Genomic DNA, 27,499 nt, shown 5'->3' on the forward strand with positions numbered 1-27,499 from the left:
AAACGCCAAAAAACAACCCGGAAGAAAAAAAACCCTTGCCTGTAACACAATAAGAACCAAAACCAAAATATAAAAACCACCCTTTCTTTTAAACAACATTTAAATATATTTTGTTATATTTTTTCATGTTTATATTCACATTTATATTTATATTTATAATGTATATGCATGTCTAATGTTTATTTTTACATTTACATTTATAAATTTCTATTTATATATAAATTTATATTCTATATTACATCTATTCTATTACTTATTTTTATATTTTATACATATCTTTATATATTTATTATATATTTCTGTATTAAGATTTTTGCTTCTGTAGTGCTTATATTATTTAAGATAAAACCCCTGCCTCTATCCAAATAAAAGCCAAAAAGAACCCCTTTCTTTGAAACTGTATTTAAATTTTTTACAAATTATAATTTTCATATTGATATTCACATTTACATTTAAAATGTATATTGATGTATCGTGTTATCTATATTCTATATTATGTCTCTTCGTATTACTTATATTTATATTCATTTATATTTTATATTTCTATATATATTTTTATATCTTGTTTATATGTTTCTGTATTTAGAATTAGAAAACAATAATATCTATATTCGGCTGAACTCGGAGCCGCTCGGTCCGTTCGGCTCTGCTCGGCTCGGTTCGGCTGAACTCGGAGCTGCTATGTGTGTTCGGCACAGCTCGGCTCCGTTCGGCTGAACTCGGAACCCCTCATGCTTTCGGCTCCGCTCGATCCGTTCAGCTGAACTCGGCTCGGCTCTGCTAAACTCGGAGTCGCTCGGCTCGGTTCGGCTGAACTCGGCTCGGCTCGGCTCGGCTGAACTCGGCTCGGCTCGGTTCGGCTGAACTCGGCTCGGCTCGGCTCGGCTGAACTCGGCTCGGCTCGGCTGAACTCGGAGCCGCTCCGTCCATTCGGCTGAACTCGGCTCGGCTCGGCTCGGCTCGGCTCGGCTGAACTCGGACCACCTCGCGTTCCAGGCGCGCCCCTCGCTGCTGTCCCGCTGCGCGGCCGCCGCACGGAAATCCCCACGCGAGATTAGACAAAGCAGCTTCTATGTTAAACCCTTTGTATCCTATCACGAGAAAACTCTTCTACCTCTGTTTTCTCATTTTTCTTCTTTGATTTCAAAATCAGAGTTACAAAAACCTACTCTAGTACAAGACTTAGTAAGTAGTCAATAAAGTAATCCCGTAAATTTCATAACCTAAAGTTATACTTCCGTTTCCACAAAAAATCCCCACACGAGATTCCTACTCACTGTGTCAAATCTTATTTAAAACACACCAAAAAACCTCAAGATAAATAGTTCCATAACCAAAACAAAACAAGCAACACTAACTAAAACCACACATCCAAATACAGTGTTTATCCATCACCAATCCACAAAATCCATTTTCTACATACATTGTTAGTACACCTCTTAACACCTAACCTTATCCCTCACAAACTTTAAATTGTAAATCAAAAAATCCTATAGATTACATAAACTCTTAAAATACAATTTATACGCTCTTACCCAAATTACAGTTAAACCACAAAAATTAAAATCACTAAAATCATTACAAAAAAGTACTTGTAGAATATTAGTTACAAAAAAAAAAAAAAAAAAAAACAAAAACAAAAAACCAAAAAAACCCCCCCCCTAAAAAAAAAAAAAAAAAAACACAAAACCACAAAGAAGTTACCTCAAAGTATCAAAAATATAATTTAAAACAATTTACATGACTAAGACTCAACATAACAATATGTTATCAAAAAAAACCCCATAATCACACAAATCTACTTCTCAATATCAGTTCCCATGACAGCAATGAACCGGGTCTGTTGGTGAGGGGTCTCTGTGTAATACCAGTGAACAAGAACAGCAGCTGAGAGCTGCACCAGAAACGGAGAACTGAGCAACACCAACTGCTTCCATCCTCCGGTCACTGCTCACCTAGCCCACTCACCTTGACTGCTAACATCCTTCCCTAAAAATTAAAATGAATGTCAAAGTTCTTGCCCTCTTCTGTGTCTTGTTGCCACCACGCAGAGGAAGCCAGACCTGAAGGAAGTTTGAGAGCCTCTCTCCTCATTATTAATCTGCAAAGCACTGTCCCTGGGATTCTAATTGGTAGGTTACATCACAGCAAATGCTCATACTCAGCTGGAAGTAGTCACTGAGTATCGTTTTCAGCACCCTTAATCAAGAAACTGCTTTCTCTGTCTGGTACACAGGCAGAATTTTCCAATGAATATTTAGCAGTGACATTTTGCTTTAATTCCCTCTATTTTATTTCCATTTAATTCCCTAAAGTCTTTAGTACCAATGCTTTTCTGAATGATTGGAAGATCACAACCTTGAACTGACAACAGAAAAAGTCCAGGAGTTCCCTAGCTCATGTTTTTTTCTTCTCTTTTTCTGCTTGCTGTTCTGATCTGTTATCTGTTCTTTTTAATGTGTATTTAAAGGAATACAGTTATTAGTACTCGGGAAGATTTGTGAAGTGCTACTTCTCCATCTCACTGGACATGTCACAGAATCCATCCAGAAAATTCCAGTCTGTAGCTGTACCAAATTCCAGATATTGGTACAAATAGTAGACAAAGTAAATGAAACACTGTCCCTTAGGGAGTATTTCCCATGTTTTTAAAATCTGTGTGAATAGATAGAAAATGGTCAGATCAAGTGTATATCAATTTAAATCCAGAACAGCATCACTTTAAACTGTCAAAAACTTCTGGGTTTTGATGATGGTTTTTAGACTACAAAAACTGGCAATACTGACCTTGAAAGTGTGAGACATTTTTCACATATTTTAATAAATACTGGAGATTAAATAAGGTGTTTACCCTCAATTTAAACACAGAAATGGAAAAGGAGATTTTCTCCTCAATTAAACCCTTTTCCCTACAAAACCTCCATTTTCGAGGGTTAGTGGGATGGACTGGGAAGATGAATGGAAAAAGAACTTCTTGTGCCCCCGCCCCGTTCCAGCTGCTCAGGTGGGTGAGGGTGGATGTGTTCCTCTCCCTCTCCCGCTCTGGCGCTGCCGCTTGGCGCAGGGCTTGTCCCCGCACACCTGAGCAGCGCTGCAGGTCCTCCCCAGCCCCTGCGAGATGCTCTCACCGCCACTCCGTGAGAGATTCCCCGGAATCCCCCCTGCAGCTCTCGGCAACAGGCGCACCCAGGTGTCACCCCCGCAGCACCTGGCCACAGCTGCGCGTCAGGAGGGGAGACCCTCGGGCAGGGGCAGCTCTGTGAGGGGGTGGCACCACAGACCCAGCACTGCAGCCAAAGGTGAGGGGAGGCCCCGAAGGGCTTCCTAGGATGTAGATGCACAAACAAAGCTTCATAGAATGGAGAAGGCTCAACAGCTTTTGTATTTTATACACACACACACATGATAGAGGTCACGTTAACTAGCCAGTGAATGTTACTGGCTAGTTACAGCAGTGAGCTTCATACAGCATCCCACCTTTATGGACTTATCAGAAGAAACAGTTTCAGGTTCTTTCATCTCCTCCAAACACTTAGGAAAGCCATTTTTAACCAAAGTGCTTGGCAATTTTCCCATCTGAATAAAAGCAAGCACTGGCAACAAGTGAAAAGAAAACAGAATATCTCGGAGACATAGTGGGATGGCTCCTATGACTAGAGCACTGGAATGGAAGGGCTGAGGCTTTTTAGGAAAGACAAGCTAGGAAGATGAAGAGGGGATGCAGCCCTCTACGGATATGGAACTCTGCCTGGGGAAGTACGAGGAGCCAGCTGAGAGCTTGTGGGTGAAGATTAAGGGGAGGGCAAGCACAGGGATATTAAGGATAACAGGAAGCCCTTCTATAGATGTGTTGCAAGCAAGAGTTGGGATAATGTGGGCCCCCTCCAGAAGGAAACAGACCTGACTACCCTGCACAAAGAGAAGACTGATGTTTTCAAGGACTTCTGTGCCTCAGTCTTCAATGGCAAGTGCTCCAGCCATGCTGCCAAGTTGAGAAAGGCAAATGCAGGGACTGGGAGAATGAAGACCCTGAGCCGACTGAGAGGATCAGACTCGAGACCGTCTAAGGAACCTGAATGTGCTCAAGTCCATGGGACCTGAAGACATACATCCCCAGGTCCAGAGGGAACTAGCAGAAGTTGCTAAGCCATTATCCATCATTTTTTGAAAAATTGTGCCAGTTAGGTAAACTCCCTGATGACTGGAAAAAGGGAACTATAACCTCCATTTTTGGAAAGGGGAAAGCAGAAGACCTGGGGAACCACTTCTACCCAGAGCAATGGTGACAGTGCTGCACAGCCCAATGGAGCTGCTTCTCCTATCTCTACAAGATCCTCCACTTCCATCACCCTCCACCTCACTGGTTCCACAGGACAGAGGCTGCCCAGCTCTGGAGATTGATGGACATTTCCCAGATATTTAATGGGCAAAGGAGTGGTGAGCATGTGTTGTGATGGTGTGGGACCTGAGCAGGACATACACAATATGGATTAATAAAGGCTGGAGAACATGCTGAGCTGGGCAGGAAGAGTCCAATTTATTCCAGTGGGCCTGTGGTTTGGATTTGTGCTGAACAGACTGTTGATAGCCCTAGGATGTTTCAATCAGTGCTGAGCATCAAGGCCTTTGGTGACCCTCACAGCATCCTGCCAGCAAATATGCTGGTGTTGCACAAGGACTTGGGAGGAGATAAACTCTTCAGAAGGGCTCAGCAAGGAAGAAGCAGTGAGGTAGCCCTGTATATGAGGGCATGTTTTGACTCTAGGAATTGACAGTGGTGATGAAAGGGTCAAGCGTTGATGGGTAAGAATCAGGGGAAGAGCAGATACCAAAGTGGGAATCTTCTCAGACACAGGGGGAAGGCTGGTAGGAAGAGTGGTAGTTCCCAGGATCCTTCAGTCTACCCTTAAAGCAGGGTGCAATGAAGTTTCCTGGATTGTCCACAGCTTTTCTTCTGTGACAAAGTGACCTGCTTGGTGGGAGAGAAAAACGCTGGGGACGATGTTTACCTGGGCCTTTATTAAGCCTTTGACACCATTCCCCAAAGCATTCTTGTGGAGAAACTGGCTGCCCATGGCTTGGACAGGTCCACTGTTCACAGTAAAAAAGGGTCTGGATGGCCAGACTCAGAGAGTGGTAGGGGACAGTTTAATTCAGCTGCTATCAAGTCACCAGTGGGGCTCCACTGGGCAGCACTGAGACCAGTCCTGTTTCTACCAATGACTTGGAGGAGACGCTCAGCCAAATTGTAAAGGATCTGCCAGAGGACAGGAAGACTCTATAGGGGGATCTGTAGAGGCTCAGGGAGTGCGCTGTCCCAGGCAGTTCCTGAAACCCCCTTCTCCCCTACCCCATCCCTGACTACTCATTCTTACTACACCCTTTTTCTCAACTGAGTCCAGCACCGCCGCCACCACTGAGGCTTCAAGCGGATGCTGAAGCACCATCGGCACTGCCCATGGCGCGTCTGCCAGGCTTCCAGGTATCTCCGAAGGTGGGCATGAAGCTGCCCCAGGAACCTTCCAGCAGCAGTGCTGGTGCTGTATTCCAGCTCCACTGAGCTGCTGCTGCTGCTGCTGCTGCAGCTGCTTTCCAATACAATGGGATTCATGATCACCACTAGTCTAGGGAGCAACCTGGCAATCGTCACAGATCTTCTGCGCTGCAGCATCACGGAGCTGTTGCTACTGCATCGTCTTATGTCCTTAGGTTTGTTCTCTTCTGTCACCTTGTACATGTCTGGCCTTGCCAACTCCACTTCAAGGCACTGGCGATGCTCTCTGGCCCCCAGCAGCCTCGGCGTAACATGCACATCAGCCTGGACCACCCTGCCGCTCCCCCGGCCCCATCGCCACTGGGACAGCTGTGCCTCCAGCTCCTTGCGGTGCTCCTCGAAGAGCGCCTGGGAGTCCTGGCAGCTCCGGATGAACCTGGGGAAACGCCTCCTGGAGCTCACGGAACCGTGTGGGGAGCTGCCACGGGGCAGCCCCGTCTGTGCTGATCCCCGTGCGCTGCCCACACTGCTCTGCCCCTCCAGCCGGCCTCTCGCTGCGCTCGGATGCTTTGGGTTCTGACGGATCCTCTGCAAGAACCACGGATGGGTGAGACAAGAGCAGCTCCCCAGAATGCTCCACACTGGCCTGCCAGGCATGCCACACCAATACACCCCAAACCCACACGGCCCAGCCCGGCCCGGCCCGGCCCTGCCCAGCACGGCCCGGCCCGGCCCAGCCCAGCCCAGTGCACACAGCAGATCAGAGGCCACCTACCCATAGACACTTGTCCCGTAGCATGACAATGACCAGGATGAGTTGCAGGACCACCATCGTGATTGCCACCAGCTCACCCACGGTGAAGATGTTGAGGAAGGCCATGGCACCGTCCCTGTCACTGGCACAGGCTGGTGAAGAGGCTCCCCAGAGACCTGCAGGATCCCAGTGAGGGGAATCCAACCTGCTGGGGTGACAGAGGCTGAGGCTGTTGTCTGCCGGGACAGTGCCAGGCTGTGGTGCCCAGCACTGTCTGCTCCTGTGGGGCCCCTTTTGTAGCCTGGCAGAGTCTCCTGTGTGACATCATGGGGCAGCCAGAGCCCTGTTTGTGACAGTGTGGGGCAGTCAGAAATCCCTTTGTGACAGTGTGGGGCAGACAGAGCCCTCTGTGTGTTATCCTGGGGCACTCAGATCCCCCTTCTGGATATCAAGGAGCCCACAGGAGGCCAATGGAGAGCCCTTGCTGCCACACATTCCACAGTGCCCTGCTGAAACCTTCAGGATTCTTTAAGTCAGTCAGGTGGTAACAATTTCATTTGACATCATGAACCTGTTTTCAGTTGTTGTTGGATCTGTAATTGCTGGGAGCAGGAGGAGGCTAACTGCTTCATAAAATAGATCTCTTTTGAACAGATGATTTGTCTCAGTTTCATGAGCCTCCAAGACACAAGGGCAGTGATCATGCCCCTGTGCTGGGCACTGGTGAGTTCGGACTTCGAATCCTATGTTCAGTTTTGGGCCCTGCACAAAAATAAAGACATTGAGGTTGCTGGAGTGTATCCAGAGAAGGACAATGGAGCTGGGGAAGGGTCTTGTGCTTTAACACCAGCCGGCAATTCAGTAAGGAAAAAAAAGTGAGAAAGAAACTCATAAAGTGAGATAATTCAATAAATAGAAACAAATTCTAAAAATATTGGATGAGAGAAAAGAAAGGGAGAAGAAAAACAAAGTTAGTATTAACAATTTCTCTGCACCCAACAACTGATGTGCAGTCAGTCACCCATCATGGAATCACAGATTGGTTTGGGTTGGAAGGGACCTTAAAGATCAAGTACGACCATCTTGCCATGGGCAGGGAAACCTTCCACTGGACCAGGTTGCTCCAAGCCCCATCCAACCTGGCCTTGGACACTTCCCAATAAAGGGCAGCCACAGCTTCTCCAGGAAACCTGTGCAGGGTCTCATCACCCTCACAGGGAACAATTACTTCCCAATATCCTATCTATTCCTTCCCTTTGGCAAAGGAAAGCCATTCCCCCTTGTCCTGGCACTCCAGGCCCTTGTCCAAAGTTTATTTCCAGCTCTCTTGAAGTCAGGGGCTCTAAGGTCTCCCTGGAACCTTCTCCTCCCCAGGCTGAACACCTCCAGCTCTCTCAGACTGTCCCCAGAACAGACAGGCTGCAGCCTTCAAGCATCTCTGTGGCCTCCTCTGGACTCATTCTAGCAGCTCCACATCCTAAAGGACCAAATGCCATCCAGAGGGACCTGAATACACTGAAGAAGAGGGCCCATGGGAGCCCATGAGGTTTAACAAGACCAAGTGGTGGTGCTGCATGTGGATCAGGACAACCCCCAGTATCAAACGAGTCTGGGGAATGAAGAGATCAAGAACAGCCCTGGCCAAGGGGATGCTGGTGAATGAAAGGCTGGACATGCCCTGGCCCTGTGTGCTAGGCTGATCCCACAGTGTGACCAGCAGTAAAGGGCAGGGGGGATTCTTCACTTCTGCCCTCTGGTAAGATCTCATCTGCAGTGCTGCCTGCAGCTCTGGGGTCCCAGCACAGGAAAGATGTGGAGAGAGTCCAGAGGAGAGCCCAAGATGATGAAAAGGATGGAGCACCTCTATGCTATGAGGAAAGGCTGAGAGAATTGGGATTGTTCAACCTGGAGAAGCTTTGAAGTGACCTAATTGTGGCCTCACAGTACTTTAAGGGGGCCAAGAAGAAGGATGGAGAAAGACTATTTACAAGGGCGTGAAGTGACTGGACAAGGGAGAACGGCTTCTAACTGAGACAGAGTAGGTTTAGATTGGATATTGGGAAGAAATTCTTCCCTGTGAGGCTGGTGAGGCCCTGGCTCAGGTTGCCCCAAGAAGCTGTTAGTGCCCCATCCATGAAAATGTCTGTCATGGTTTGACCAGGAGGTGAGTTTCTGGGAAAGTTATGGTCAAACCAATCAGTGGCCAGATTTGAAACTGGCACCTGGTGTGGCCACTGGGGACTTGGATACGCCTCTGAGAACACACAAGGGGATGAGGACTGTTTTGGAGGTGTTCCATTGTGGATTGTTGTGTGTGGTTTTTTTTTCTTTTTTCCCTTTTGTCTCCATGTTGTAGACTAATAAAGTGTTGTCTTTTCCCTCCATTCCCAAGTTGGAGCCTGCTTTGTTCTGTTTCCGGGTCACATCTCACAGTAACCATTTTAGAAACATACCTTTCATGGGGGCACTAGCACTGTGCCAGGGTCAATCCATGACAGTGTCCACGGCCAGGTTGGATGGGGCTTGGAGTAACTTGGTCTAGTGGAAGGTTTCCATACCCATAGCAGGGGGTAGAACAGGATGATCTTTACAGTGCCTTCCAACCCAAACCACACTGTTCTTCACCTCTAAGGACTACTGCTGCCAGCTTTTGAGGCACTTTATTTACAGCAACACAAAGAGCTGTAAAAACACAACAGCCAGTGAGGTGTGAATCCCTCGCTGTAACTGTCGCTCCTGATCCCACCTTCACAAATGCATTCTGGATACAAAGCCTTTGTGGAAATGTTGTGCTGCTTTTGGACCTAGAGTGAACAGATGTGTCCCCACAGAGCAGTAGCAGGGTTCAGCCCTGCTTGGTCCTACTCAGTGGCTGGTCAGGATGCTGCTGAGGCTCAGCAAGACAGGCTCTGGGTTCAAGTGTGTCCCAAAGGAGAAGCAGTTTCCACCACCGCCTATAACCAACAGCTCCTTCTCATGTGGCAGAAAGACACTGCTATGATTATGTAGCATTAATGGCCACTCCAGGTGCTCCTGAAAAAGGAAAGCAGATTTTGAACATACAGGACTTCATGTGGTCCTGAATGTGGGCAAGAACAGACAGCTAGAGAATATAGGAACAAGTAACCTCTGAGGTGCACTCCTCTATGACACCCACCCACCCACCAACTTGCAGTTCAGTGATTTTTTAATGAGAGAAAATGCCTTTGTACTCCCTGAATCTTAAGAAGGTAGCCAATCAGTTTTTGATTCAATGTAAATCTTCATGGCCTGTGGCAAGGAGTTCCAGAGCTTATCTATGTAACTGGCAGGTTCAAATGCCTAGAGAGTTTCACCTTAGTCAAAGCAAACAGCTCCTAAGCAAAGGAAGACACCAATCCATCTACAACTGCTTATTCAGTGCAAATAAAAAGTTACATTCTTTTAGACACAACTTTGCTATCACTGTACCTATCCTCACTGCTGTCCAACAAGGGCAGTCTATTTTATCTAAAGGATATGAGGCCACTTATAACTTCTGCTACAGACAATAATTGAAAACTAAGCTACAATTAAGCATGTTTCTTGCTTTTATTCCTGTAGCAAAACGCTGCAAGGTCAACTGGATGCACACACACTGTTCACTATAAAAGACGAACTCGTCACAAATTCCAGTTTCACCAACAACAGGTTCCATATGTACAGTTTAAAAAGAAACTTGTTTCTTTACATAAAAGATAAATAAAAACTTGTCAGGCCAAAGAAATGTTCTTAGAGAATCAGAGAATGGTTTGGGATGGAAGGACCTTAAAAAATGCCACCTTGTTCCACCCCACCTGCACTGGACAGCTTCCACTAGACCAGGTTGCTCCAAGCCCAATCTAGCCTGGCCTCTAACTCTTCCAGGCATGGGGCAGCCAAAGCTTTTCTGGGCAGCCTTTGTCAGTGCATCACCATACTCTTCATAAAAAATTTCATCCATATACCTAGTTTGAGGCTACTGTCCTTTAGATGAAAACCACCACCCCTTGTCCTATCACTACAGACCTTGCTAAAAAGTCTGTTCTCATCTTTCTTACAAGGCCCCTTTTAAGTACTGGAAGGGGCTCTAAAGGCCCCCCAGAGCTCTCCCTCTCTCTTAAGGCTGAAAACCCCAACTTTCTCAGCACATCCTCACAGGAGATCAGCTCCAGCTCTCTGCTCATCTTTGTGGCCCTTCTATGGATTTCATCCAACAGATCTATGTCTTTCTTTTACTCAAGGCAGTATTATCTGAGATGAGGGATACTCAAAGACATAGACCAAGTTTTGGCCAGAGTATGCCAAAATCCTGCTTTGTGACACCACCTGTATGACTGCTCTTCAGTGATGCACAGAAGTCACCAAATAGTGTCAGTGAAAAGGAAGGGTCTTCCAAGCATCATCCTGTTCAAAGCAGGCTCAAGTAGGCTTTTCAGTAGCTCGCCCAGTCAGGTTCCAAATATTGCCAATAATGGAAATATGACAGCTTCTCTGAGCAATCTGTTCAGGGTCCAATCATCCTTACAGGAAGCTTTTATATTCCAGTGGAGTTTCCAGTATTTCTGTGGTGGTTTTTTTTTTTCTTGTATTTCAGGCAGCAGCTAGAGCACACTGCAGTTTCCACCCAGAAGTTCTCAATGAAATTATACTACAGACCTTCATAAACACTAACTTAGCCTCTGGCTTATCTGTTCCCTTCCTCCACAGACATCCTGAAGTGACTATGCTTGTGCCCATTTCAGTTCTGCTGCCCCTTGTCTGAAACAGAGCAACTCCATGTTCCAGTCTTCTGCACATTCCATCTCTCCCTCTCTTAATCCTGTACATTCTCTGTGCTGGGTAACAGCATTTTGGAATTAGATCCTACCTCTCCACAAAGTTACTATGTTCCTTCACAGGACACTGCTTACCCTGAAAGAAAAATTTCAGTACTTACCACATTAATCACATAGTTCAAGCAGAGACCAGTCATTAAGTGGATGACAGTGACACCTGGCACAGAGGATGCATGAAACCACACTCCACCAACAAGCAGAAGCTTTCCTTCATGCACATGTGCAGTATGTGAATACCTGTGAGATCAAAACAAGGTTAAACTCCATTAGCAAGGACACTGGTAGAGACAGGCTGAAGAGCCTCTGCTGAATTCTCTGAGCAACCTGTCTAGTTGAAGATGCCCCTAACTCATTGCAGGGAGGTTGCACTACTTGGCCTTTAAGAGGTCCCTTTCAAATCAAACTATTTTATGATGCTATGAGTGTCTTCTGCTTACCTTGGGACAAGAGGAGGGTGTGTCTCTATTGTCTGCCACTGAAAGCCATGTTCAAGCTCCCTCAGAAGGAAAACTGAACCCAAGGGCTGCTCAGCTGCTCCCAGACCTCCTGCAATCAGAACACCTCCTTCCCAGCTGCAGGCACTGTGAGAGTGGCGGCTTTCTGGGACTGGACCCTCAACAGTAATCTGAAAAAACACAAGTCCAAGGCTGAAGTTTGCCAAGCTAAGTGTCTGCTTAATGTCCAGGCTTTTAAATGCTTTTTCCTGTGTGGTTAGTTTTTTGACATCCAACCTTCCCCACATGTTCCTCTAGAGACTGCTCCATGCTTCCATTTTCATTGTCTCTGGCCCTCAGTACATTTAATACAATCAGTCCTTAGAGGCTATATTTTCACACATTTATTAGAGGTAACTTTATCTTCATTCCTGCAGGCTGCTTTCTTTTCAAGACATACACCTGGAACTCCAAGTTAGCTTAGAAACACATAGACTAATGCAGTGACCAGCAAAGCAGGTGATCAGTTGCTCAAACCATAGAGCGGGTTAAAAAGCTCAACTGCAGGACTAAAACACAGAAATAAAACCTTTAGTGCAAGCACTAAAGGAAAAAATGTAAGGTCAGGCATTAAAGGAATATCACAGCAAATAAGCGATGTAGAAAAATGTGGAAGTCACTTTGTCCATACCTTTTCCCTACAACAAATGAAACTATATGTTATCATCTGGATGAATGAATGTTTATGTAACAGTTTCCAAAAGTCTGCAGTAACAAGAATTTCATACCTCCTTAGGCAGTCTATTGCAGACTCAGCTAGCTTCGCAATCAATAGCTTTCCTTAATGTCCATCTGATTCCCTGTACTACTCAAAGTTAAAATGGAGAACAATTTTTTTCTTCTCTGCAGCAGTATTTTAAATATTAGAAGATTTATTTCTATCTTGAATCTTCTTCAGATTCAACAGCTAGAAGACCTTCAAAACCTCCCCCTGTGAGGTATGTGGCCTGGTCATTCTTGGTGCATATCTCTATACAGCTGTTTTACACCCTGTCCACCTCCTTTTCAGCTGCCAGCTTTGGGTATTTTACAGGAGGTCTGCTGAGATTAAGAACATTGTAGAAAACAAAAGAAGCAATTAATGTGTCTACCAAATAACATTCCTGGTTACATAACTGAAGACACAGTGTAGGCCTCCCACAACAGCGGGATATTGCTTACTCACGCTTAGCTTGTGACCTCTTGCAATTATGCATCTCTCACCCTACAACTGTGCTGTGTACAAGGTCGGGCTCAAAGAGTTACATTAAACAGAGTTACATAGGCTGGTGGCCAGTACGTAAACGAGGGAGTAAGTCCTCTTCCACTCAATTTCCTCTTGTGACACATTCAGCAATCTAGATAACTGTGGCAAATCGGCAGATGTGGAGGTGGTTTTGATTGTAGCAAAGCCTTTAATACTGTCTCTAACAGTATCCTTCCACAAAAATGTCCAGCTCACAGCTAGGTAAGTCCATGATGGGAGAGGTGAAAGAAGACAGAGACAGTATGTTCTCAGCAGCATCCAGCAAAAGGGCAAGAAGCAATGGGCACAAACTGACATAGAAAAAAATACACATAAATCCCCCTCATATTGTTCTGTCAGGCTGTTCTGTCAGGGTGGTCGTTGCCCAAAGAGATTGTGGAGTCTCCATCTATAGATAATCCTACCTGGACAATATACTGAGCAACCTGCACTAGTTAGACCAGTTTTAAGCTAGAATGCTGGACTAGACAACCTCTAGATGTCCCTTCCAACCTCCACTGTTCTGCACAGACTGTATGTGACTAAAAAGCTGGGTGTTCAGAAGTCAGCTCTAACTCTAATCCCCATGGAGTATATTCTTACCGCAGTGCAGGAGAGTTCTGGAGCGTGCAGGAAATGCCAATCGCCGAGCACAGGCTCCAGAGCAGAGCGGCCACCATACACAAACAAGTACTGCTCACCTAGGGGAACACACAGCCAGGAGGTAACAGAACTCAGAATCTGGTGTGCCACAACAGAAAAAAATTCTGTTTGCATAGAAGGGAAGCTGACAAACAGGGTGCAATAATACTCTGGGTAGATGTCAAGGACATGCATTTACTGCACTATACGCTGTCCTTCCACTGATTCAAAATGGACTGTGCAGATAACACCAGTGTTGGTCACTTTCTTCAGCTACAAAGCAATACCAAGGCAAAAGTAAGATGAAACAATGCAGTCTGACAAAGACAAAATCCAATGTATTATGAATAAAATTTTATTTACCCACTTAGCATTTGCTTTTTTGATATAAAATTCCTACTGGAAGACTGAGTGCTACAGTATTAATTAAACTGCTCCACAAATGGAAAGTGTGCTCCAGACTAGACTAACAACTGCTTAACAATTCCCCTCTTCTTCTCTTGGAGAGCTCCCTGCCAGCTGCAGGAATGGGACACCTTAGGAAAGGACAGCTTTCAGCTCCTGAATGCCACTGCTTAAGTTTTTGCCCCTTACAACCAGGATCTTTTAATAGACCAACCTTCAGCTTGCTATTGCAGGACCTGATTCTAGAGCTGTTCACAACTACTAAGTGTTTGTAAATTGCTGCTAGAAAAGTAATATTTCTTCTGAAGGACTTTGGGATAAAGAGCTTGGGATCCTGTTCCCCAAAAAATATCCTACAGAGAGAGCAAAACTTATTTCTGCCATGATCAAGCATGAATAGCTTCAGCCATAGGTATCTCAAAGAATCAGTCTTCCAGAATGGATTACAGTAGGTTTCAATCCTACTTGCCACCAGGGATTATGTACATAACAAAATAAAAAATTACCATATTTCAAGTGTCAAGAAGAGATCTCAAAGCCTCCTAATTTCTTTACTACTGTCAGGCTTGAGGAATGATCAATATGAACGTCATGAAATTCAACAAGGTCAAGTGAAAGATCCTGCATACCTACAGCCATTTCCACTCTCTCCAGGCTTTTTACCTTTGAATGTAATTTCAGTTGTGCTGTGTCTCCAACGCAAAGCTGCTGCTTCAGCAGCAGGCTGCAGACTTACAAGCTCCACTGCAACATCATCCGGGCCTGAAGCACCACAGGTTTTGGGGAACTTCAGCCACAACATTCCCAAGCCTGTGCCCGATGGGGATGTTCGTCCTCCTAGCACCAGAGCCAGAGTGTCCGAGAGACAAGACACAGTATGGTACAACCTCTCACCTGTGGAGATACAAAACATCATGCTTCACGCAGGTGGTCTTTCCATGAAATTTATAATCATTTAAGTTGGAAAAGACCATTAAAGATTATCAAGTCCAACCACTCCTCCAGCACTCTCAAGGGCAAAACATAACATGTCCCTAAGAGCCACTTTCACATGGCTTTTAAATTCTTCCAGGGATGTGGACTTTATCACTACCCTGGGCAGCCTGTGCCAGGCATGGATGACCCTTTTCTTAGAAACATTTTTCTCAATATCCAACCTAAACCTCCCCTGGCACAGCTTGAATCCATTTCCTCTTGTCCTGTCCCTTGTCTCCTGGGAGAAGAGGCCGACCTCCACCTGGTTACATCCTTCTTTCAGGTAGTGGTAGAGAGTGAGAAGCTTCCCCCTGAGCCTCCTTCTCTTCAGGCTGAGCTCCCTGCCCCTCCCAGCTCCCCTGGGCACTACTACAATGAGCTTGTAGTAACATAAGAGCAACAGATGTCATCCACCTGGACTTGTACAAAGCATTGACACCATCCCACCTTGCACCCAGTGTCTAAACTGGAGACATGGATTTGACAGATGGACCATTCAGTGGATTAGGAACTGGCTGGATGGTCTCTCTCCAAGAGCTGCAGTCACCGGCTCAGTGTCCATGTGGAGACCATAGGTGAGTGCTGTTGTTCAGGTCTCCCTAAGGACCAGCACTATTTAACATCCTTGTTGGTGACATGGACAGTGGGACCAAGGGCACCCCAGCACATTTGCCAATGACAAGGAGCTGTGTGGTACAGGCATGCGCTGGAGGGAACAGGAGTGGCATCCAGAGGGAACTGGACAGGAGAGGTGGGACTGTGCCAGCCTGATGGGGTTTCAGCAGGACCAAGGGCAAGGTCCTGTCCCTGGGCTGGGGCAATCCCAGCACAAATACAGACTGGTCAGAGAACGTATCAAAAGCAGCTCTGGGGAGAAGGACCTGGAGGCGTCTGTAGACAAAATCTTCACTGACTCAGCAGTATGTGCTCACAGCACAAAAAGTCAACCATGTCCCAGGCTGCATCAAACGACGTGTGGCCAGCAGGTTGAGGGAGATGATTCTCACCCCCTATGCTGCTTTTCTGAGACCCCACCTGGAGTTCTGCATCCAGGTGTAGTGCCCCCAGCACAATTAAGACATGCAGCTGTTGGAAAAATTCAGAGTCCACTAGCTTGATCAAAGGGTTGAAGCCCCTCTGTTCTGAAGCCAGGCTGAGAGAGTCTGGGCTGTTCAGCCTGGAGAAGTGAAGGCTCCAGGCAGACCTTAGCACCCCTTCCAGTGCTTAAAGGGACTCCAAGAGAGCTAGAGGGACTTTGGAAAAGGGCCTGCAGTGACAGGACAAGGGGGAACAGCTTCCGACTGCCAGAGTGCAGGGTTAGATGGGATATTGGGAATAAATTCTTCTCTGTGAAAGTGTGGAGGCCCTGGCACAGGTTGCCCAGAGAAGTGGCTGCCATTTGTTTGGAAGCGTTCCACACCATGCTGGATGGGGCTCTGGTTAATCTGCTCTACTGGAATGTGTCCCTGCCCACGGCAGAGGGTTGGAGCTAGATGATCTTTAAAGTCCTTTCCACCCCAATCCTTCTATAATTCTATGACTCCAGCCCCTCAATGTCTCTCTTTCTGTTAGAGGCTCAGAACTGGACATGACACTCCAAATGTCTCTGCAGTGCCCAGTAGAGAGAGACAATCACTGCTCTGGGCCTGTGGCCACTCTAGGCTGGTACCAGCCAGGAGCCATTTTCCTCCTTGCCCAGCTGGGCTCATGTTCAATCATTGTCAAACAGAACCCCCAGGTGCTTTTCCAGCTTTCCAGTCACCCTGCCCTCAATCTGGGGCGCTGCATGGGGTTGTGGTGACCGAAGGGCAGGATGGGACATTTAGCAACCAGACCCTCAGGTGTCTGTGACTGCCAGCATCACTGTGCCATGACAGCAATTTTTCACTAGACTTTCTTTCACTTTTGGCACAAAGGTATCCCCCTTGCATTGCCATCGGTATGGGAACTCACCCCATCTTTTATCAGGAATATTCTGTGTCACACAGACAGCTTCCCAGTGGCCTGCATGCTTACTCAGCACGTGGAAATTTCTCACGCGGCAGTGTTGTCCACCCTCCTCCCCAAAGCCTCCCGTGGTGAGAATCATGTTGGGCTTTATAAGAACAGAGTGGTGACCGTAACGTCTCAGGCCAGGAATTCCTGACAGCCTTGCACACACTGCTGCAGGAACACTCCCTGCCATCCCAACAGGACCAGCGTGACGAGGAACTGGAAGACAAAGAGAACCAAAGAACTTAGGCACAAATACAAAACAAAGATTACATCTTAAGTAAGAGATTAAGCATGTCACCTTTTCAAAATGACTATTCATCTTTTCAAGAAAAAATTGAGAAGCAAGTTGACAGTGCACACAGATAATTTGACATGCCCTAGAAATCAGGATGTACTGGTTAAAATTACTACTGTACCAACTGTAACTTCTACTCTGCCCACTCAGCTCCTGAACTTCTGAGACTGTTTTCATGAGATGGACGTAAGACTGGCCAAGCAAGTGAAGTGTCCTAAACTGCTGCAGCAAGATATTAATCACTGCAGTACCTTCAAAAGGAGGACATATCTGATTAAGGCAATATTTGGCTACATGAACAGCAAAGAACAGCAGAAAAAGGACAAACACCTGGAAGCTGATTTCAAAGTTTCTTGCCAGATTTTGATCCTACCTTCACAGAAGCACTGAAATAACATTCTGAAGCATGACAAGTAATCTATTAATTCCAGTGGTCCTACTATAGGAGAGTATTTCCAGTTACCTAAGTATATTCTCTTTAAATATTATATCCCTTAGCATGAAGCAGACTCTCAGCACAGGACTCTGGCTCATCTACACATTGTTTTCTTTTAATCGGTTTGGAATCTTTGTTTTAATCAAGGGCTTTATTCTTGTGTTGTAAGAGATGATGAAGTGGGGGAGGAGCAGCTCGCAGTCCACTTTTTGTATGCCATAATCAGAAAAATCGCCTGTACTGATCATTGCTTTGTACAAGACCCTACTTAATCATTTGATGAAGTAAGAAATTTCATCTCCTTGGGCTTATATGTCTTTTTACAGACTGATCTTTTAAAGATGGAGGAATTTTTTCATGTCACAAAATATACTCTCCACAATCTCTTTGGAAGACTTAGTACATGCACTCTCTTGAACTGGGACCCAAGTCTATGTGAGTGGGTAACTGGGGGCATTTTACTGATATTAGAGACGTATCTTTTGCATTCCCAGTAAAATATATCTAAGCATGGACAATTCACTGGACTCTGAAGGCTTTTGCTATCAGTTTTGAATACAACAGAAACAACAGCAGAAAGACCCTAATCCTGTCTCTAATTAATCAAATCTAATTAATGTCTTCACTGTAATAAAGTCCGTTAAGAAAATGTTAGATTTTTTTTTCTTAATTTGAGAATAGATACTATGCATTTAGGAGCCTTCAAGCATTTAACTTAAGGACCAGTGACAATCACACAGTACATTAAATCTCACCCACATTCATTTAGCTTCAATTTCCCATCTTCAAATCTAATTGAGACACAACATATGGATTCAGTGGCCTTGTTGGCCTCAGGAACACTGTCCTTTTTCAGCTGCTTTTCTTGCTCCCTAGAACACAGATTTCAACCTTCTCTTGAAGCTACAACTACCTGTGGTGCTATACTGTGAACACTAGTGATATAAAACAGGTTAAAAATAACCTTCTGCTTTCTACCCTGAAAAAGGAAGCAATCAGTCAAAACAAGGAATTTCTTGGACTGCTATGGCCACCAAATCCTTTTTATCTTGGAAAGACAATATTTGTCTTGGCTCTTCCCCAGCTGTACCATTTTCCCATCTAAAAAAAGCGACAAACAGATTTAAAAGCATTTCAGAAACAGAAATACGGCAGGAACAATTGCACCCACAATGGATAAGGAAGCAAAGAACAGCTTCATGTCAGGCTCCTGAGTGGTCTGCTGGACAGGGTAGTAAAGAAAACAGAACAACCTTCTGGAGGCTGGAAGGAGAGACTGGTACATGGATGCAACCAGGAATAAATTTGAAAGGGAGATCCCAAAAACAGGACTAGGAGCAGGGTAAGCTGGCATTGCAGCCATGCACTGGAGGGGCTCATGTACGAACAAATGACAAGCTGATCAGACTGACAGGTTCAATAAACTGAAAGAACAGGAGTGATTAGAACCAGCAGAGTTAGGTCACAGCCCTGGCCTTGGTTTGGACAGCAGAACTGCTGTGGAGTGGAGAAAGCTACCAGACAGCAGCATCCCATCTGCCCTTTCCAGGATTTCAATGTCTCCTAAAACCTCTCAGAGATACCGACATGAGATAAAAGAATAATGTGAAAACTACTTGGTGTGTACCTGTCACACTGGGTGACAACGGAGTCCAGGAAGGTTCCATCCCCTTTGATGCAGCCAACACAAAGTAATGAGAACATTTCAGGTGCCATTCCTGTAGCAAGCCCAAAGAAAAAAACCAAATAAAAGACAAAGAAACCAATAAAGGAAGAGCCAAACAAAAAACAAACCCCTTAAAAATCTTAGAGCAAACAGTAGTAAGGACCTCATAACAGCCAGTGTGACCAAATCAAATACCAACAGCCTAGCACTGTTCCCATCAATGGTCAAAATCAGAGGGGTAAAGCTGAATCAGAAAAAGAACTGCCTCTCTCACTCCAACTTTCAAAAATTTACAGCCCAGGGATCTTCTAAGCAAGAAGCTGTGTCTTTGTATCGAACAATCCTTGAAGAATTTTTCATGCATGAACCTACCCAGCTGCTCTTTGAACTCACATAAACTTTTAACATGCCCAGCATACATCCCAGAGCTTAACTATGTGTTGCATGGGAAAGTTCTTCTTTTTGGAATCAGCTTCACCTTATGCCTCTGAGTTCTGATCATAAAAAAGAGTGAGGTCTTTATACCAGAGGGATTAAAATGATTCCAACGAAATCACAAATGCTAAAAGGTGCAACATGCTCTGTGCTGGACAATAGTACATCATTTCAGTCTGGCCTTAGAAACATTCTGAGGCAGAAGCACAAGCGAAAGGAAGGTACAGGAAACCAGCAGCAATGAGAGTTCACTGTGGTGTTTATCGACATTAGGGAATTGAGTGTGTTCATTCCTGTGGGGTGGGATACATTCAGCCAACTATGTGACTGGCAAGCATAAACAGGAATTTAAAAGGCACAAGAACTCACTGTATCAGCTTCATTGCCCCAACCCATATTAGAAGTAAAAAGCATCTTTTGAAAAGTGACATCCAGAAATTAATGTAAATACTGAAAATGAAATTAATGTAAATACTGAAAATGGAAGAATCCACTATTAGTTCCTAAGAAAATTATTCTAAAAATAGTCTCCCTCCACACTGGATGTGTATTTTACTTTTTTTCCCTAATTTGAACAAGTTTGTTTACAGTAAGACCTTGGATCTTACTTAATCTTTCTCTCAAAGGCTAACTGTAGAGCTCTCTGTTGTCACATCGTTTACTCCTGTGCACGTTTCCAGCTCGGATTCATGCACATTAACCTCCTTTGTAAGAAAAACAATACCAAGTCGTTACCTTCCCACTGTGTGAGCAATGACCTTGACCTACAGTTCCAGTAGACATTTCTAAACCACTTAGCAAATTTGCCACCGCTTTCAGTCACCACTTTTGCATTAATACAGCAGTGCAGATCCTAGCATCTTGGCAAAATAAATTCAAGCACATTCAATTGTTTTCATACTACAGTTATTCGATTTCTAAAATTATAAACAGAAAACCATAAAATCAAAAGGGAAACTTCTAGCAAGTATTCCACAGGATATTTAGCTCAAAGTTACTATCTTCCACTTATCTTCACTTCTATACTTCAAATAGTCGGAAACTTTGCCAGCAGTTAATATAAAAATGGCAAAGAACAGAGTCATAGTTGAATTTCAATCATTAATGCAGGAATGGTTGTACAAAGTCAGACCAAAAAAATCTGAAATTAGTAACCTGTATCCAACAATGACAAACAATAAAGTAGTCTATGGAAATGGAAGAGAGCAGGAAAAGTGCATCTTCTTTCCCCAGGAATGCTCTCAACAAAATGCAGTCAGGAACAGCACATCAGGCGTATCTTTATGTATTCAGTAATCCTTAATGGATTTCTCTTTCATTAAAGTAATTGTTCCTTGAATCCATGCCACCTTTTAGCATGTATAACTTCTTTTATACTCCCAAGTAGTTTGCTATGACAAGCCTGTCTCCTTGAGAGACTGCTCACAGGAAGGGAGGAAGGAACATGCAGCTTTTCTAAGATGAAGGAGAGCCTTCTTCCCATGCTGCTTCACCAGGAGGTCCCCATGGCCTGTGTGTTAACTAAGCTGATCCAAGGTCCTTTCTGCCTCCATGAACACCTGTGCCCCAGCAGCTCTGTACAGAATTGCAACCATAAGAAATTGCAAATACCTTATGATATCAAAGCCAGGTCCCTGATCTTCAGAATAATGGAGGGTTACCTCATACTCATCAAAAGGCTCCAGAGTCTGCACTCTTTGCTGCTCATCTTCTGGAATACAACAGGTGAAAAACTCATTCATATCCATGACACTGCACTCAGTCCAGCCCTAAAAGACAAATTCCTCAAAGTTATTATCCCTGGAAGGACAGAAACTCACTTCCCACAGAAAAACAAAGACCCTAAATTAAACACCTGCATGAGCCACTAAGACTGTCTAGCTAAAGCAAGGGCTTCCTAAAATCTGGTGAAAATAGATCTCTCATCTGTAAAGTTCTTAAAGATTTAACTTATTATGTCAAAAGTCTCAGAGGAACCCATTAATCCCATATGAGGCCATAGGCTGCGAGCCAGCTGGAAGCACCTTCTAATGACGAGTCATGCTACCAGAGAAGGCAGTAGCTCAGCCTCAGCCCTGTTTGCTTCAGCCCCTAACTGAGCAAGCACTCAGTGCTCCGTCCATCCTCAGATAACTCACACCTCGTGCACGCCCTAGAGCTGCAGGTGCTCACCTTCCCCAGGAAGCGCCTCTGCTGAGCCTGGCAGTCAGGGTACTGTGCCAGCGAGCGCAGCGCAGTGCTCAGCTGCCTGAAATGCTGCTGCATGACACGTCCAAAGGGGTCCTCTGGGTGCACCTGCTCATACAGCAGGAAGCACGCCTGAGGGAAATGCTCTGCTGCCCACTGGATCAAGGCATCTGACCTGTTGGGAGATTGTGCGTAAGAAATTAAATTGAGGGCCCACGCATCACACGACAGATGCAGTGCATCCTTCTGCAACACCACAAAGCTGCTATTAAGGCATCCTGACAAGTGGCAGTACACTAACGAGAGTGCTGTGCTGAATATCTCCTCCCCACCTGCACAGACAATTCAGGGAATGAGAAGAACAAAAACCTCAAGACTGTTCATTTGAAATTTTTCTTCTTTCTGTCCTTCCTTTTAGGATATCACATGGACATCAATTACATCATCATAATTACGATGTAGGGAGCTATTTGGGACGCCATAGAATTCCCAAGGTTTTAGTTTCAAGAGACCAGAACTCCGAGCCCAAGATGACGCACTCAGAAAGAAACTTGCTGTTTTCCCTTTACCACTGGGCAAGAGAGGAGAACTCAGCTGACCTGGTGCTCTCCATGTAGGTGAGCACCACCTCGGCGATGAAGAGGGTGGGGATTTCATTGTTCAGTCCTGCTTCCTCCAGGATTCTCTCCAGCTCAGACAGCTCTGATAAATCCACTCCCAGTAATTTATAATCATCTCCAGAAAAGGTAATGGCTCCTGGGAGATAAAAATGATACAACCTCACTATGGTGCCGCTGCAATATTGAGACCAAAAGAGACAAACATGAAAATCAAACCCACAGGCAATCACTCACAAGACTATGTCTGTCACCCTGATTTTTTAAGATTTTCCAAGCCTTCTGATGTTTATACTCTTGCAGCAAACTTTCTCACACACTTTCTGTAAATAACTTATTGTTTTGCTTTCTTTTATGGAGGAGGAGAAATGTGGTGGACTGTTGGTTTGTGCAGTGTCATTGGAGAGGTGGCACTGTCACCCTCCAATCCACTGCCACCTTTGAAAACCCATAAATGTTGGAGTCAGAAAATAAACTTCCCCTTTTTACCTTGAGAACAGCAGCATGTTCGTGCCGTGTTTTTTCATGTGCTATAGTGACACTATGTCTATCACCTATATTTCTCTGGAACATGTAAAAGAAAATCCCCATCACTACATGACCCATGAAGGGATAGTGCCATGTGATCCATTAACTGCAGGTCTAAAACTCCCGTATTCCTAATGCAAATTTCACCTACAGATTTCTCATATAATTATTACACTTCCTATAACAAAAAAACTTTATTATATTTATTTTAAGAGAATTTTTTTGAACCACTGTAGTTCAAAATCAAACCTAAAGGGCTCTCATTTATACCTTTCACTTTAGGCTATGAAAGCACCATTGCTTTGATAGAATTTCAGTGGTTCCCCTCACAATCAGAACACCATTCTTAGGTTTCCTAGGCTTGGTTGGTCTGTTTGTTAAACAGATTTCATTTCTGTATAATAGCACTGAGTTCTGAAAGTGCATATGCTCGCTCTCAGCAAACACCAGGACCTGACTCACAGACCACCATCCCCAGAAATAAGCTCCAGGTTATGATCTGCAAGCATTATCATACCTCTGTATCCCATCAGAATATAGTAAGGTGTGGCTTATTTTTGACTTTTTCAGTCAAAACCACATCAGTAACAAACCAAACTGTAAAGTACCTTTAGCAATTACCTACTCTGTCTCTGCAGCCCAACAACTGTAGCTGTCCTGAGCACAGTTAACCTATCTGAGACCTTCCTTTAAGTACCTGAAGATTCTTGGTCTGGACAGAGGTCCCTACCAATATCAAAAATGTGAATGGATTCAGGAAGAAAATGAACAAGTTCATGGAAGAGCTACTCACTAAGCCCTGGGAGTCAGGAACTCACACTCTATAGCTGTCTTCCATCTGTATTTAAATTGATCAATGCCATCTAAATGCAGTGGCTTACGTATGTCCCTACTGCATTTCATTCCATGTTTGCCAGACCCTTCGTGTACTTTGTCAAACTCCTGCACTCACTCATCTTATTGCAAGTCCCCATGTTTCCTGCAGATTTATGACATTTCATCTTCTATAGCACATAATCTAGAGCATTACTGGAAATGCTGGAGGAAAACAGATGCAGGAGAAACCTCTAGTGATCCACATGCTTTACATTCCTCCTTTTATCCCTCATCACCCAGCTGGCACAAAATTCTGCAGCAGTTGCACAAGGCTCATTTTCTTCTGCCTTGGAGGGCAAAAAAAAAAGCCAGGAGACATAATAATTAATGTTTTATTACAGTCAAGACACTTAAAATTCAAACCTCCTCTCTTACCCATCAAGCCCATAAATCATTGTATAATTTAGGGTGAAAGGGACATTCAAAAGTCATCTTGCCCAAATGCTTCCTCATGGCAATTATCTTGATCAGAGATTTGTCCAGTTAAGCTCTATCTCTGTAGTGGTTTTGGTTCCTAAGGCTGGAGATTCCATTACCTTTCTAAGCAATCTGTTCCCATTTTTAACTACTCATATGGCACAATCTCCTCCCCCAACATTTTCATTATACATCACTGGTATTTCCTCTTTTTGCCACTTTCAACTGTTCCTTGACTATCTGCTTTATGCCTCCAAGGAAAGTGTGGTTCTGTCTTTTCTAACCTCTCCCAAGAGGTAAGCTGCAGAGTGCAGTAAGACTCACCTCCCTCCCAAACTCCTCCCCAGACAGCTGAAGGAAACCAGCTCTCTCCGCCTCCCCTCCTACATCACCTGCTCCATCACTTCATCATCCTCATAACCTCCCACTAGACACGCTACAGTTTGCCACTGGTTTTGGACCAGCATGCTCCAAGCTGGACACATCCTTTCAGAAACTGCAACAGAAAATAACCTGACCTTGGTTTGATTTAATCAGCTCCTGACAAATCCATCCTGGCTTCTTATTATCTCTCAATGCTTACAAATTATTTGTTTTAACATTTTTCATAAAATGAATATCCTTTTCATCTACAATTTCACAGTTCCCCTACTATAATCCCTTCCTTTTTGAAGGCTGAAGCTGTGTTTATTCCTTCTAAACACTTTGTACAAAAAAAATCTTTCATGAATGCCATACCTGATCTTTCCCCTCCAGTGTCTCCCACCAGTGCTGACAACTCTTTCACTCCTTTGATCAGCGTAGCTTTTTGGCATGCCACACTTGGGAAATCTACCTCATATACCACAGTGTGATGCAGAAGACCCATATCCTTCAAACGGAAGTATAAGGAATCAAAGCCAGCACCTAAAGACAGGATCTGCAGAGAAAGTATCAGAAAAAGTTATACTCAACTCTAGCAGCATCTTGAGCATCTACGTGTGAAAAATATTAAATATCATCTTTACAGTGACAAAACCAGGCAACCTCCTGCAAGAGGCAGAAGAATTTTGTGTGGCTATTGCCCCCCTCCAGATACTGCTGCCAAAGTGACACATGGACAGCCGCTGTCCTGTCGGTCAGATTTCTGTGCCGTGCTGGGAAGGATCCCAACAGATGCACTAACGAGGCACTGCCCAGATGCCAGAAAGACTTCACACACATTTAGTGAGAGATGCCAGACGTCCCAGAGAATATGTACCTGTGTCCTGGGTAGGTTTTGTGTCTTCAGCAGGAAGTCCTGAACACAGTGATCGACAGCACGGGCACGGATGTAATAACCCCTGCAGGAACAAATTCAGTTATAATCACTGTCCAGGAACCTGATTTCTCCAGCACTGGCAACTTCAACTTTAAAAAAATTAAGATTTTTTTTTTTTTTTCTCTAAGCTTCTACCCAATAATTCCCCGTTTACAGACCTGCACTGGGAGACTATTTTGTCATCTCTACAGCTTGGTAAAAAATACAGATCTCCTGCAACCAGTGTGCATATTAACCATCAAGATAACAGATAACCCAGAGAAAATGCGCATATACCCCAGCTGGACTAGTTCTGTTTTGCATAAGTAAATATTTGCTGACTGAAAATGTACGAATCCTGACAGTGATGATGCTCCCTGACAATGCAGATGGCCGATACCTGAGTTCCTGCCCCAAACCATATACCATAACAACAAAATTAATGTGTGCTCATGTAGTGAGAAGGGAACAAAAAAGGGAGGAAAAGCAAAGTGAGGAGAGGAATCCTGTTCTCTGCTTCTTGAATAAACAGAACTAAGTCAGAAAAAAAGCATTTACCATTTCTCTACTCTGCCATGGACTGATGCCTCTTGTTTCTCAGCATTCTCTTTTAGTTAGTTTCATCCTAGATCCACCTGGCTATATTCCTGCTTTTTTCACCCCTTTAACAAGCATGTTATCATCTTCACGCCTCACAGGGACCTCATAGTCTAAGATGTCCCAAACTTGTTGATAAATGCAATACAGAGCTCCTGCTGTGAATTCAGCTTGGCATGCCAATGTTGTGTGACGAGTCAGTGCAGGTTTCCTGATGAGCCACACACATCTTCATAGGCCTGCAAGCTTCTGCTTGAGCAGCACTGTTTGATTTTTCCCTGAATGAAACTCCTTTGGCAATTCACAGTGTTTTGGATTGCATTAAACTACTCTCCTCACTTTATGTAAATTCCACAATGTCATCAGCCTAGAGCCCTCTCCAAACACACATTAAAACATTCTTGTGTCTTACAAAGCTCTGGAGATGTTCTCCTGACCAGACACCACTGACTCAAAAGGTCTTGCTTCCCAGAGCCACCAAATACCTTACAGAAATTGTAACATTCTGCGGAATTAAAGAGAGAACTATTGATGTTATTACACTATTAGTATATCTTCAAATATTACAAAGATTTCAGCAGCATTGAACACTGGAGTTAGGAACCAGTCTGGTGGCATATTTTTCTCAGAACAAACCATTCAGTTTTGGTCCAGAAGCCATGTAACATTATATTACCAGTCTAACACGGTTACACTACTGCAAGACAGGGCACTGCATGTTGCCACTCCGTACTGTGCTAAAACTGTGTGTGAGAAGCTGTGCCTTGCCCAACTGACAGCTCCAAGCATGAGGGTTTGTGGTGGAAGGGACCTTAAGCTGCCCTCGTTCCACGCTTCTGCCATGGCAGGGACACCTTCCACTGTCCCAGGCTGCTCCCAATATTCAACCCGGCCACTGACACTGCCAGAGATGAAGCAGTTACAGCTGCCCTTGGCAACCGGAGAGCCAGGGCCTCGCCACCCCGAGATCTTCCCATCACAGGGAAGATCTCCCTACTAATATGTAACCTAAACCTACTCTCTTTCAACTCAAAGCCGTTCCCCCCGTGCTGTCACTCCTGGCTCTCCGCAGTCCGACCCGAGCGGCCGCGATCCCCTCCCGCGCCCCGCAGGCACCGGGGCTCAGCCGCCGGAGCAGCTGAAGGTGCTGCCGAGCCCTCGCTCCTCACCGGTGGATAAGGGGCGCTCGCCGCCGCCGCCGCCCCGCCAAAAGCCGCAGGAACCGGTCCTGGATGTAGCCCCGCGCTGCCGCCGAGCACTTGCTGACGGCGCTGCTGCCGCCGGTGCCCTGGACCTGCCGGGACAATGACACGGCGCTGCCGCTCCCGAGCGGCATCGCGATCCGAG

The 27,499-nt window shown here is 45.0% G+C and overlaps 1 protein-coding gene across 2 annotated transcripts; it reads right to left on the minus strand.

The window, feature by feature from the left end:
* Positions 1-5,001: 5,001 nt before the first annotated feature.
* LCMT2 (leucine carboxyl methyltransferase 2) lies at positions 5,002-27,489 on the minus strand. Of its 2 annotated transcripts, none has more exons than XM_041401175.1 (15): positions 27,322-27,489; positions 25,517-25,598; positions 25,015-25,195; positions 22,438-22,594; positions 21,824-22,013; positions 21,313-21,420; positions 19,178-19,268; positions 16,778-17,035; positions 14,513-14,743; positions 13,406-13,503; positions 11,521-11,708; positions 11,185-11,320; positions 8,702-9,281; positions 6,270-6,456; positions 5,002-6,082 (listed from the first exon to the last, which is right to left on the minus strand). In XM_041401175.1, the coding sequence occupies exons 1-13, from the start codon at positions 27,486-27,488 to the stop codon at positions 9,114-9,116; spliced, it is 2,055 nt and encodes a 684-aa protein (XP_041257109.1). In that variant the 5' UTR covers position 27,489; the 3' UTR covers positions 5,002-6,082; positions 6,270-6,456; positions 8,702-9,113. The 2 variants fall into 2 exon arrangements, with proteins under 2 accessions (XP_041257109.1, XP_041257108.1); XM_041401174.1 differs by having other exon boundaries at positions 6,270-7,010.
* Positions 27,490-27,499: the final 10 nt, after the last annotated feature.

The sequence above is a fragment of the Onychostruthus taczanowskii genome, unplaced genomic scaffold, assembly GCF_017590055.1.
Source record: "Onychostruthus taczanowskii isolate IOZ18803 unplaced genomic scaffold, ASM1759005v1 scaffold187, whole genome shotgun sequence".
NCBI lineage: Eukaryota > Metazoa > Chordata > Aves > Passeriformes > Passeridae > Onychostruthus > Onychostruthus taczanowskii.